The sequence below is a fragment of the Sciurus vulgaris genome (genome assembly GCF_902686455.1).
Source record: "Sciurus vulgaris genome assembly, chromosome: 6".
In the NCBI taxonomy this organism is placed as follows: Eukaryota; Metazoa; Chordata; class Mammalia; order Rodentia; family Sciuridae; genus Sciurus; species Sciurus vulgaris.
The window spans coordinates 70,255,527-70,269,372 of NC_136466.1; the positions used below are offsets into that span (position 1 = coordinate 70,255,527).

General features: G+C 46.1%; 1 protein-coding gene across 1 annotated transcript in view; it reads right to left on the reverse strand.

Moving 5' to 3' along the window:
* Nucleotides 1–433: 433 nt before the first annotated feature.
* Nucleotides 434–13,846, reverse strand: part of LOC306664304 (protocadherin gamma-C4) — a 37,878-nt gene continuing 24,465 nt past the window's right edge. The window contains exons 4-5 of the mRNA XM_079145138.1: nt 7,269–7,357; nt 434–2,454 (exon numbers count right to left, since the gene is read on the reverse strand). Coding sequence (XP_079001264.1) covers nt 2,228–2,454; nt 7,269–7,357 — 316 coding nt within the window. The 3' untranslated portion in view covers nt 434–2,227. The remainder of the gene's footprint in view (nt 2,455–7,268; nt 7,358–13,846) is intronic.

The following is a 13,846-nucleotide window of genomic DNA, read 5'->3' on the forward strand; positions in this document are numbered from 1 at the left end:
CCGCCTGCCCGCGCCGGTTCTCCTCTTCTGCCTGGAGACTGGCGCTTGGAACCTGGCGGAGACAGCCGCGAGCGTAACTGCACACGCACACCGCGCACGCAAACGCCCCACCCCGACGATGGACCCACAAGCCCAGCACACACCACGCGATACGGATCTACAGCACAATTACAGTCGGTCGCAGGCAGACACAAAGGTATTGCAAGCATGCACAGCCATATTGGAGTCACACAGACTCGGGAGGCAACACACACACACACACACACACACACACACACACTCACACACTCCCTCTCTTCAGAAACAGATTTATACCCTCTGAAAAAAATAAGACGCAAACAATCGTCTCCCGATTCCATTCTTGCAGCTTACACCTCTCCGCTCATCACTTCACAAGTGCCAGGAGCTCCATCTCTGAAACAAACGTTCAATCTTTCAGAAGAAACCTGTTTATTATTTTTCGAAGAAAAAAAGCCATATAAATATTAGAGTATAAAACTTGCGTGAGATACAGGAAGAGGGCGGGTGGAAGCTACATGACTATGCGAAGAGAAGCGCTTATAGGAGGAATCAGTACCGGGGAGGGGGTCGCCGCAGCGCGTGGACACAGCACAAAACACAGCACGGGCCGCCGCAGGCAGCTTCAAGGACAGCCGGCTGCGCGCAGCCCGCCGCCCGCTGCCCACTCGCCATCACGTAAAAGCACACCGCACTACATACACTATTGGCTATTCTACACCAGCCGAGGGAGGGGGCTCTACACTACTTTTAAGGGCTGGGGTGGGGTTCTCTTGCAGCCTCACTGGATGAACCGGGACTGCAGGGCAGAAGTGGGTGGGCAGAGGAAGGTCTTTGCTCAAGGAGGCACTGGGGGACTTAAACCAGGCTCTGGCCACTAGGGAGCGGGCTGAGGGCCTGGGCAGTGGCCTTCACAGAGAAATGGCACCTGGCAAGGTGAAGGGCCTAGGTTTGAAGAGCACAGGGGACCCTGTAGAAAACCCCCGTGGTTGGCTGAAACTCTGTCCACTTGGTTTCTGCTGTAGCTCCTTGCCTCCTAACCCAGGGACTAAGAATGGCCTTGCTGGGCATCCCTTCCTGCTGGGGTTCCACTGGCTATTCCTACAGTGGCTCCTCTGGAGTACCCAGCACCCACAGAGGCCCCTAAGACCTCTCCAGGGGACCTACTCCTAAACCCAATCAGAGCTTTCCTGAACTTTAAATTCATTGGTCCTGGTAGCTCAGCTCAAAGCTGGATGCCTGGGCTGAACCCTATGTGTGGGGGCATGAGGGTCCAGCCTGGTGCTTGGTTTATGGCTGCAATTTGGAGATGTGGCCAGTACCCTGGGGACATACAGAGCCTCCTTTTAAGACTCTGTAAATGGATGGACCAAGCTTTGTCCATCCCCTCCCCATCCATATTCACAAACTTCCCTTCTTTAGCTTACCACCCCCCCACTGTCTCAGAACATGCAATGGAGTCTCTTGTTTGAGGAGGGGTAGGAAAAATCACAGCATGCAGTGGGAACATCAAACAATGAAAAACAAAACAAAAGACTGGTCCCCAGAGCGCTTGGGAAGAGGCTTGGTAGCAAAATGCCTTCCCTAAATCTGGCAAGCATCGTCAGTACCACAGGGATGGTGACAGTACGGTGCCCCCCAAAATTTGAGCATTGGTCTTGGGATCTAGAGAGGTGAAAGGACTCACACAAAACCATGCTTTGGGGGAAGATTGAGAACTGAAGGAGAGACCAAGAAGTCATGATGCCTTCCCAACTCTTCAGAACTACGACCCTTTTTAGATCATGTGGTACCTCCACACCCCAACCACCTTACTCAAGAGAGGAATGTTGAAGAGCGGGATGAGGTGGGGTGGAGGGAGGCAGGGGGTGGATGGGCCTGATTTGTAAGATGGAGGAGTCCAGCTGTAACAAAAGGGTGTGTGACAAATGGTTCTTGGTGTCTACACTAACCCCATTACCCCATGGGTACAGCAGATGATTAAATGGGGGTTCCCAGCAGAACTCCCTTTGCATATTCAACCCCTTGGGGGCAGAGAGAGGGGGTATTAACTGGGCACTTGTTTCTGTTTCCCAAGGGGAGCATGGCCTTAGCCCCTACCAGTATCCTGGGGATGAGCCCTGAAATTCTGAGATCTGGGTACAGGTAAGGAGAAGCTGGGTTGGCTGGGGAAGGAGGCTGCCCTGTGACTCTAGGCTTGGCCTCCACATTACTTCTTCTCCTTCTTGCCAGACTTCTTCTTGTTTCCATTGCCACCAGCTGGGGCCTTGCCATCCCGCTTGCCAGGTGCATTGGTTAGTGTGGCATTGCTGCCAGGGATGTAGACGTTCTGGCGGTAGTCGGGAACGTGCTGTAGGGTGAACTGGGGTCCGTAGCGGGCACTCAAGCCCATGGTACCAGCGCCTCCTCCCAGGGTGGAGCTCCCATCAGCAGCTTCTGCAGAGAGAGAAAGATCAGATCTTCAGATGGAGGGCAGTGACTCCCATTGCACAAGCAGTGGAATGAACAATGAACAATGCCTACAAAACACCTTGGAGCTGAGCCCTCTGAGCACTGGGAATACACCAAGGTAGTCTCTATCCACAAGGAGTTGAGGTAGAGGTTAAGAGTGAGAAAGTTTTAATTACTGGTTATTTTTCTTATTGTGGTCCTGAACGAGTTGACCTAAGTTCCCTGTGTTGCCTCAATTTTCTGATCTGCAAAATGGGGGTAGTAATAGTATCCACCTATCCTGGTTTGAATGAAAGCTAAAACTAGAAAATATATATATAAGTACCTAGAATTATGCCTGGTGCCTGACAAGCGCTCAGAATATGCTAGATAGTATTCCCCTTAGGGCTTAGGGAATGGATTTGCTCCCAAATCCTTGCCCTAGCTAGCCTTTCTCAAGGGAACCTCTAGCTTCTATGTTAGAACATGGTTGGCATATAATCCTTTCCCTCTCCACCATGCCTGGTGCACAGTAGTGAATCAGAAGTTCTGTTATAAGGGGGATGTGCTCTTCCAAACATCATGTCTTGGAAACATTTGACGGCCTGCTCTGTGTCAAGCACTTTGATGTTTCATATGCAACCTCAACCCAACACCCAATGAGATATATGGGATTATCCTCATTTTCCAGATGAGGGTTGAACTAAGGTTGAGAGAAGCCCAATACCAGACAGTGGGACTTGGGTCTATGTGTATCTAAGCATATCTAAGCATATGCTGGAGGATACAGCTACTTCCTCCACCACTGCCACCAACTTGGAGGACAGAGGAGGTGGGGAGGATATAGGGAATCACTGGAGGCTGAGAAGATGATGATTTGGGGGAATCATCTTTACAGTGAAGATAAAGGCTCAGAACATCTAAGCCAGGTGACATCTGAAAGTGCAGCCAGCCCAACAGTTTGCTGCACGGGAGAAACTGGTGTCCAAAGAAGTACACATTCTCTCCCTAGCTCCGCATCTCAGACTCTGCATGGTAACAAGAGCTCCAGTGACTTGTATGTACTTTAAGACTAAAGCACATTAATACCTATCATAGGGTTTTTATGAGGATTAAATGAGATAGCACTTCATCCAGTGCCCAGGATAAATGCATAAAAAATGTTAGTCAATGCTGTTGTCATCACCATCGTTGCAACTGTCATCATCATCATCATCCAGTGTGTCACCCATCTATACTGTATTCTCTCTGGGGTCGGGGGTGCTGGAGGGAAACAGGAGTTTTACTCTTTGGGCTCACTGCTGGACAATCCTCTGTGGCAGAGAAAGAGTTAAAGCCCCAGTAGTGCCCTGCCCAGCCCCAGCCCAGCTGGCAGAAGAGCTTGCCTCCCAGCCTCCCTCTGCCCCCACCCTCAACCCTGGAAGCCCAGAGAGAGTGACTAAAGCTGGAGAGGCTGAGTAATCCTCAGATACCAACCAGGGATTGAGCAATAGACAGGAAATATTTTCAGTGCCGGGGAGAGGGGGCAGGAGTAGGAAAAGGAAGAACAGAGATGAGCCTCGGATTTTTTTGCTCCTCCAGGCCTAGGACTCAGTTTCTGCAGCTTCTATTTCAAGTCCCAAATCCCTGGAGCTGAGAGCCTTCTGGGGGCAGGGACAAGGTTGGGTGGGAAAGAGCAGCTGCCCACTTCCTTCCCTCCTTCCCCACAGGGCCTCCTCCCCAGCCCTTTCATTCAGCTGACATTTCCCTGTTTTCCCTAATTAACTCCAGGAGGGAGCTGAGGCCCCAAAGGCCTGCCCCCTCCCCTCCAGCCGCCAGCCTCCAGCCACTTCCAACCTCCTCCAGCCTGGGAATGGAAGTGGGGAAGGGCCCAGATCCGGCTTCAAAGAGCCTAAATTCCAGAGTGATTTAGGAACAGAAGGAAGGGGACAGCAAAGAGGTGTGTGTGTGTGTGTGTGACAGAGAGAGAGAGAAAGAGAGAGTTTCATTTGCACTGTGCCACAGAAGAAAGAGAGGAAGAAATTCAGAGAAACAGGAATAACAAGCAGAACAGAAAAAGAATCACTCTGAGGGGTATCCAGAATATGGAAAATGACAAAGCAAGCTCCTGCCCACCTTGTGGGGAGAGGATGGGGAGTCCAGCTGTATGAGACGGCCGACACTGGAGTTCTCTCTGGTCAGCTCTGCCAGTGGGGAGCTGTGTGATCTTGGCTCAGGCCTAAATCACTCGGGCCTATTTCCTCATCTATAAATCTGAGGGGAAGAAGCTGCATTGCCAGTTTTCACCTTCTATATAATCAATGCTCCAAAACCCTCTCTACATTCTTCCCCTGCTTCCAAGAGCCACAGTGGGCAAGGACCAAGATTTTCTCTTCCTCTGAGAAGACAAAGACTTAGAAAAGCTGCAACATCTTTTGGCCTGAGGAGCTGGGGTGATGCTGGCTTCTCTCCTGTGCCAGCCTCATCACTGCTTGGTCCCCAAGGTCTTACCAGCCCAGTCCAGGGCTTAGGCAAAGACTCTGCAGTAGCCAAGGAAGCTTGATGAAGCTGGACCTGAGCTGGTGAAGCTGCAAACCGCAGCCTCCTTTGGAGCACACTTCCCTCAAGTGTTTATTTAAAAGGCCTCCCAAGAGTCCCCCTATCTCTCTCTCTGTCCCTCTCTCTCTCTCTCTCTCCCTCTCTCTCTCTCTCTCTCTGTCCCTCTCTCTCTCTCTCTCTCTCTCTCTCTCTCTCTCTCTCACCGCCCTCAGCAGCCCCACAGGCCAGGCTGGGCTGGGCTCCAAGAACCTCTCTGGTTCTGGCCTAAGAAGTGAGTGTGAAAGTGAGCAGGGCTTGACCCTGCCACCTCCACCCTAGAGTCCGTTCCTCAGGGCCCAGGAGCAGCCTTGGGTCACGCCCTGTGTGGCTTGGAGGGGTGGAGTCCTGACAGGGGATCGTGTGCTGCTGTGGCCCTGCTCCAGGGAGAACTTCTGGGAGGGTTTTGGGCCATAAATACTGTTCCATTTCTGTTTTTAACATCTGGATTTAGGCTAAAAAACCAACTTTCTGGCCTTAGGGCTCAAGGCCTCAACAGCTAAATAGACCAATTTACTTCCCTCAGGGGCTGGACTTGGCATCTCCCCAGAGCTGCCTGCCTCTTTCATACTCAGCAGCTGGCCTCTCTGGGATTACAGCCCACCAGACCTGGGACAGCTCGACCCCTGGGGGCTGGCAGCCCCCACCACCTCTTCCTTCCTTGTCCTTTCATCAGCCACTGATCTGGTCCCACTTAACCTCACAGACATGTAGGGTAGGGCTGCCAGATAACAATACAGGGTGTCCAGTTATATTTGGATTTCAGATAAACAGTGAGTAATTTTTTTAGTAGTCCATCTCATGCCACATTTGAGATCTACTTATGCTAAAATAGCACTTGTTCATCTAAAATTCAAACTTAACTGGGCATCTTATATTTTACAATTCTAATCTGGGAGGATAATGCAAGGCATTAGGAGGAGTTTGGCCTCTAGACATAGCCAGCTAAAAGGGAAACTGAGGCTGAACCTAAAGGCAGAAAAGTCACTGTCATAGAAAGCGCGTGAGCTTGGGAGCAGAGCTTGGGTAGAATTGTAGCTGTGATCATAACTGTGCAGCTCAAAACTGGAGGCCTGGGGGGTGGGGCGGGGGGAGCGATATCTCACACCCTTCCTCTGTTGAATATAAATAATCAGGTCTGCCTTGAAGGACTGTTGAGAAGATTAATTGACATGAGGCACTTTAAGTTTAGTATGTGCCCTGGACCATGGCAGGGATATTGTGATTTCTCCTGGTTCTCTGCCCATCTGTCCTCCAGATGTGCTGGAAGGCAGGACTCTCAGTTCACAACATATGACCAGTGCCTTAAGGCCCACAATTGCTGCTACAGAAGCTGGTCTTTAATAACAGGCATTCTTCTAATTCTGCCTTTTTTCCCTATAATAGGTCACTAAAGATAATGTTTAATCAATGATAACCACTATGTATTGTAAGGACTCTCTGCCGATCCGGTGCTGAGGGCCTTACATTTGACCTTCACAACATCACAATGAGGCTTATTAATATTTTGCCCATTTCACAGTAAGTGAAACTAAGGCCCAGGAAGATTTAATAACTTACCTAAGGACTCACAGCTACATGGTGGCACCAGGGTTTGAATCCAAACCAACCTGCTTCCAAAGTCTGTGCTCTTACAAACTAATGATATTATTCTACTTCCCTTGCTCAGGACCTTTGTGGCTCTTCAGGGACAACCACCACTGACTGAGTCTCCATTACATGTGAAGCTCTTTGTTAGCCTTGTGGGAAATCCAAAGTCCTGGTCTAGAGGTGGGAACGGCAAGGAAAAGGGAGTCTTTTTTCTCTCTGCTGGGAATATCCACATCCACTGTCACTGACTGAAGGTTTGCATGTGCCAGGTCCAGTTCTCTATGCTTTCATTCTCACAAAAACCCTTTGGGATCACTGTCCCAATTTTCTTGGCTGAGGAAACAGATTTAGACAGATCAAGTAAACTGCCAAAGTCACAAGGATGGTATGTGGCAGAGCTAGGATCTGACCTAGGCTGTCCCCATCCAGACCCACATCTCCTCAATGGATTGTTATTAATTGTTTACTCTGCTCCAGGTCCCCCAGGACCCCAATCCCTCTGCTGTTCTTTAGCCTGGAATCATGGATGCTGTCTGACCAGCTGCAAGGCCTAGAGAAACCATAGCAGACGATATCCAGTCTGCGTCCATGGTGGCTGTGGGAGTCACCCCAAGCCCCACATCTCCCATCCCACCATACACACTGGCACCACTTACCACTGGCGGAGGCCAAGATCATGGCTTGCAGCATCTCTGTGTCAAATTGGTTGTTGGGCCAGGTGCCAGTTTCATCACCATTTTGGGAGCTGGGGAGAAAGTGGGATGGTGAGCAGTGTCCCTGACCTGCCCCACTCATGCCCCATGACCTGTTCCCAGGGTTCCCAAATGTAGTGCCCTATCCCAACCCAGACCCAAGACCACCTGCTCCTTTGAGTGAGGTAGGAAGTGCTCATACAGTCCTTCAGAAGCCAGATCCCCACAAGTCAGTCCCCTAAACCAGCGTACCCACTGTCACAGATGTAATTAATAAACTACATCCCCTCATCCTTCATGAGAGGAAATTGTTTACTATCAGAGCAGGGAACACCAGACCCTCTTGGGAGGACAGAGAAAGAGGGAAATGGGAGAGAATGTCCCAGAGTTACAGAAAGGGAATCCCAGAAAAACTAGGGGGAGATACAGGAAGCCCCAAGAGACTGGAGCAGAAAGACATTTCAAAAACTCAAATATGACAACTTCAATGACTTCCTGAGCCCTCAGAATAAAATCCAAGGGCATATAAGAACTTGTCTCTTCTGTTTCACAAGAACACCCACCTCCTGCTCTATTCTCTCGCTCTCTATCATCAAGCCATTTCTTTGGAACTTCCCTGTTTCTCAGGTTCCCTCTTGCTGCAAATCCATGGGCAGATGCTAATTCCTAGAATGCCAGCTCATAGCCTTTGCCACGTTAACATGAATGATATGTATCTGAGGGGAATCTCTAAATCCACCCTGGCTGGGCCAGATGCCTGCTCTGAGGTAGCACAGTCACCCTGTCACTCTGCCACAGTGACCTCAGCAAGGTGGGAACTCTGCCTGCTTCTTAGTGAAACATATAATATGAAACCTGGCATTTGAACCTAGTTAGGACTCTTGGAGGCACTGAGAATTAAAAAAACATGAAGTGATCCATAATTTTTAAAAGTATTAACTATAAAAGAACCCTAAGGAATACCAACTCAACTTGGATTTTTCCCACAATGACAATTTCCATCCCTTTTTTAAAAAATTACTTTCAAGGATCAAATTATTTCAATTTTTGGGGATAAGGGAATAGAGGAGCAGCCTTGGCATACACATGCAGTGTGCCCATTGGCCCCATCTGACACAAAGAAGCTCTTCAATAAATAGTTGTTGCCTGAATCAGTGGGAAGAGGTCAGGGGACCTCATAGGGTTATGTTCCTATGAGGTAAAAGGTTTGGGCACAAAGGGAAGGGCTGCAGGGCAGGCCTTAAAGGCATGAGAGTAAATGTGTGGATATGGATGTAGGGGTTGTGTGGGTGTGTTTTGATGCTCATGATGGGTGAGCACCACCAAGAACTTTACAATGTTTGCAAGTTCTGTCTCTGCTTATGGTTTGCCCCGACCTGGAATTCCCCATCCCCGAGTAGGTGAACTCAGTCTAAGACTCAGAACAGAGCACACAGCTGCTGTGTGTCAGCTCTGCGCAATCACAACAAAAACATAAGGTTAGGGTGGAGGGCAAAGCAGGAATCTCATTCCTCCCTTCCAAGAGTGGGAAGAGTTGAATTCTGTGCCCACTTACTCAACAAGTATTTATTCAACAACTACTAACAATGTTCCAGACACTGAGCTAGGTGGTGGGGTGGTAGGTATGAACATGAAAGAAATAGAACCTCTTTATGGTGCTCATGGTACACACTGAGAGGTTGATATTAAATGATTAAACAATAATTTAATTGTAATCATGGTAGGTGCAATGGAGGCAAAGAGCAAGGGGATACCAGAATATATAAGGAGAATCCTGACCTAGTCAGGGTGAGGCAACTCAGTTATTTTAGGCTTTCTAAAGAAAAGATACCAAACTTAAATCTGAACAAATTATCCAGGTGACTTGTAGAAGGAATGATTAAAAAGCATCAGTTGGTAATTGGTGATACAAAAACAGGTTCAGGCAAGGATCATCAGGGAAAACTAAAATATTAAAATGGGGTAAAGGGTTGCTGCTCATCTCAAAGTATCAGGCACAGATTACTTATTAATCACAAATATTTGAAAATATCTTTATAAAGCCGAGTGCAGTGGTATACTCCTGTAGTCCCAGCTACTCGGCAATCTGGGACAGGAGGCTGGTTCAAGCCCAGGAGTTCAAAGTTAGTCTGGGACCATCTCAGAACATAAAAATAGATGACTATAAAAATATCTTCATAATGGAGAGATCTGGGGACACTGCTTTCACCAAGTGGACAAACTTAGCATCACTGATAATGGGACAAACTGACATCAAAGATGCACAGTGTGATGCTGTAAGGGGCAGAACATCACCCACAAATACCCTACCAAGACTGCTTAACCTGAATCTGATCAGGAGAAAAACAACCAGCAAATCCAGATTGTGGAGCATTTTAAACGACAACTGGCTAGATTTAAAAAAAAAAAAAAAAAAACCCATGTAATCCTGCTGAGGCGGGGCAATCATAAATGCAAGGCCAATCTAAGCAACTAGCAAGACTCCATCTCAAATTTAGGGAAAAAGTGGGGAGGTGGGGATGTAGCTCATTGACAAAATGCCCCTGGGTTCAATCCCCAGTACTGCCAAAAGAAGAAGGAGGAAGAGGAGGAGGAGGAGTGAGGTTATTCTAGATTAAAGGAGAAGGACATGGCAAACAAATGCAATTCATGCTCCTTGACTGAATCCTGCAGTTTAAAGGAAAAAAAAAAAAAAAAAGATTAAAAGGACATATTGGAAGCATTTATGAAAATCTGCTAGTAGACTGTGTATTTATTATTGCATTAATGTTAAATTCCTCAAATGTGATAATTTCTTTGTGGCTATATAGGAGCTCTAGGAAATATATACTGAAGTATCAAATGATATGATGCCTGCAACTTTCATGTAGTTCAGAAAAAATAATGCATGTGTGTGTGTGCATGTAGAAACATAAAAGTGCAAAATTTTAACGATGGATTAATCCAGGTAAAAAGTAAAGATGTTCATCATATCATTCTTTCAACTTTTTGACAGGTTTGAGACATTTCAAAGTTAAAAAGTTAAAGGGTAAAAATAACTCACCTTAGGAGAGGTGTTCTGTTGTGAGAGAGAACTTTCCAGGCAGAGAGAGTAACCCTTCCTAAGCCTCTGAGGAGCTTGGTGAGATCAAAGGACTAAGAGTCAGTGTGATTACCACAGAGGTGTCAGACCAGGGTAGCAGAGTAAACACTAAAGATTTTAGTCTCATCCTCAGAGCTCTGGGAAGCTGCTTAGGTGTTTTAAAGGGGGGTTGCCATGAGGGAGTTTATATATGTATTTACTTATTGGGTACCAGGAGTTGAATCCAGAGGCACCCAACCACTGGGCCACATCCCTGACCCTTAAAAAAAAAAGAAATTTGGGCTGGGGAGATAGCTCAGTTCGTAGAGTGTGTGCCTCGCATGCACAAGGCCCTGGGTTCAATCCCCAGCACCACAAAAAAAAAAAAAAAAAAACCTGAAAAAAAATATATATATTTTTTTAAATTTTGAGACAGAGTCTCACTAAGTAGATTAGGGCCTCACTAAGTTGCTGGACTGGCTTTGAAGTTGTGATCCTCCTGCCTCAGCCTCCTGAGCCACTGGGGTGCCCCACTGCTCCCAGTGGGATTTATATATTTAAAAATCACTCTTGGGGTCTGGGGTTGTGTCTCAGTGGTACAGCACTTGCCTCACATGTGTGAGGCACTGGGTTTGATTCTCAGCATGCATACAAATAAATGCATAAAATAAAGGTCCATCAACAACCAAAAATTTTAAAAAATCACTCTTGCCCTTTTGAAAGTACCAAGTATGAGGCTTGTCCTGGAAGGACAGGAGCCCAGAAATGAGGTCTCAGCCACCTCTGCTTCCATGAAAATCCATCAGTCCTCACTTTTAGATTGCCTGAGCTCTCAGGCAGGAAACCCAAGTGAAGGGGCCTATAATGGGCATAAGCTGGAGTGAGCAGGGAAGGCAGGCAGGAGGGAGGAGAGTTTTGGGCTTAGAGGAGATGACAAGGATCAGACACCACAGGTCATGAGGACAGCCCATGGTGGACAACACTAGTATTTAGGAAATAAAGGTGAGTAGAAGGATGGCCAGGAACCACGGTGGGGTGGATCATAAGTGTTTTGGGAAATGGTTAAAGACTAGAAGCCAAACAGGTGGGCAGGCCACCAGAAGTCTGAAGCTGGACAAGGGAGGGACAGAGAGGGAGACACTTCTTTTTAGCCATTTAATGACAGCTCTGTTTTCTGAGTACTGGGCCAACTGGGTTATATATTTATCATCATCTGTCTCATTCTCAGAGACACCCAGCAGATAAGGGTTATGATTATCCCTGTTTCCTGGCAGAAGAAATTCCGGCTCAGAACCTTCCCAAATCACCCAACTGGAACCTGAAAAGTAGTCCTAATATGACTGCGAAGCTGTGATCTTATACATAACAACAAACCAGGCTTCACCCTGGACCCCCAGCAGCAGATGTGGGGGTCTCTTGCAGGATTTGGGGAAAAGTGAAAAATAAAAATGAAGAAGACTAACTACATTTAATTGACCATTTTCTAAGCACAGACTCTGTGCCAGTGTCTGTGACAGGTCCGAGAATTTTCAGATGATAGATACAGTTCTTGCCCTAAGGAGTTTGTATTCTGGTATGCTGGGGGTGGGGTTATGAGGGAGTATCCCATGGGCTGGACTATATAATAAAATGCTCAAAAAAGCAAGAAATCTGGGAAAGTCACCCAGACAATAGCCTGGATTTAATTGTGTTAAAATGTAAATGTAGGGCTGGGGTTGTGGCTCACTGGTAGAGCGCTTGCCTAGCACAAGTGAAGCACTGGATTCCATCCTCAGCACCACATAAAAATAAATAAAATAAAGGTATTATGTCCATCTACAAATAAAAATATTTTTTAAAATGTAAATGCAGTTTTTTCAAATCTTTTCTGCGCCTATAGTGTTTGCTTTGTGAACATACGTATATTTTATATATCCTGTATAGTTACATGGTACTGAAATATTAACTTGTTTGATATAAGGAAAGTATGTATTGAGTACCTTTTTTGCTAGCCTGATTGTTTAATCTTTTTTAAAAAGGCTTAAACTTTAAAAAAAAAGTCTTCAAACTGGCTTTTATTACGTGGTCACAAACAAACTTGCAGTTAGAAAGTATGGACGGCAGGGAGAAAAGTTGTGTTTTTGGGTAGAAACATGAGAGTAAGATTTGGTTTTGTTTTGTTTTTTTCTCATCAAAATATCTTATTAATGCTTTAAAAAATGTAAATGCATGTGTATTTTTTAACATAGCATCTGAAAATACACATGTAGGTCCATGTGAGCGGCTATTATGCAACAATTAAATTTTTATGGACATGGGAAATTCTCCTGATATATTGCAAAGAAAAAAAAGAGGCTATAATACTGAGGCACGGAAGACCTTAATTGCTTTTTTTTTTTTTTTTTTTAATACTGGGGATTGAACCCAGAGGGGTTTAACCACTGAGCCACATCCCTAGCCCTTTTTATATTTTATTTAGAGACAGGGTCTACACTAAGTTGCTTAGGGCCTTCCTAAATCGCTGAGACTGGCTTTGAACTCTCCACCCTCCTGCCTCAGCTTCCTGAGCTACTGGGATTACAGGCATGTGCCAATGTGTCCAGCCCTTAATCACTATTTTAAAAAACAGTAAGAAAAGCTGGGCTCATATTTGTAATCCTAGCAACTCAGGAGGTTGAGGCAGAAGGATGGCAAGTTTGAGGCCAGCCTCAAGTTGCAAGGTTCTTGAGGTCCCTGGGTTCAATTCCCAGTACCAAAAAAAAAGGTAGGAAATATACCAGTTGATTCGGAATTAAATTTCTTAATATCCTAAGTGTCAACAAATTCGTGGAAAATGTATTTAGGCAAACACATTAGAGTCTCACTGAGTTGCTTAGTGCCTCACTTTTGCTGAGGCTGGCTTTGAACTCACAATCATGTCTCAGCCTCCTGAGCTGCTGGGATTACAGGGTTGCACCACCACACCTGGTGAATTATATATATATAAAATATATAATATATATTAATATATATATTTTAATATATATATTAAAAGCAAGTTGTTTGCACAAATAAAAACCTTCAGAGAGAGACATATGAAAATGTCAATGATTTAATGACCAACTTGTCATTAAAAAAAAAAAGAAAGAAAAGAAAAAAGAAAGGTGGAGGAGAAACTTTTTGCAGTGCTGGTGCTTGAACCCAGGACCTTGGGCTTATAAGGCAAACATTCTACCAACTAAGCTATCTCCCCAACCCTAGAAACTTTTACATTGAAAGAGTTTAGGAGACTTAATAGACATTCAACCAACTACAAATGTGATCTTAAAGAAAGGCTGGGCAAGGAGGCTCATGCCTATAATCCAACCAGCTTGGGAGGCTGAGGCAGGAAGATCACAAGTTCAAAGCCAGCCTTAGGAATTTAGCGAGGTCCTAAGCAACTCAATGAGACCCTGTCTCTAGATAAAATACTAAAAAGGGCTGGGGATGTGGCTCAGTGGTTAAGTGCCCCTGGTTCAATCCT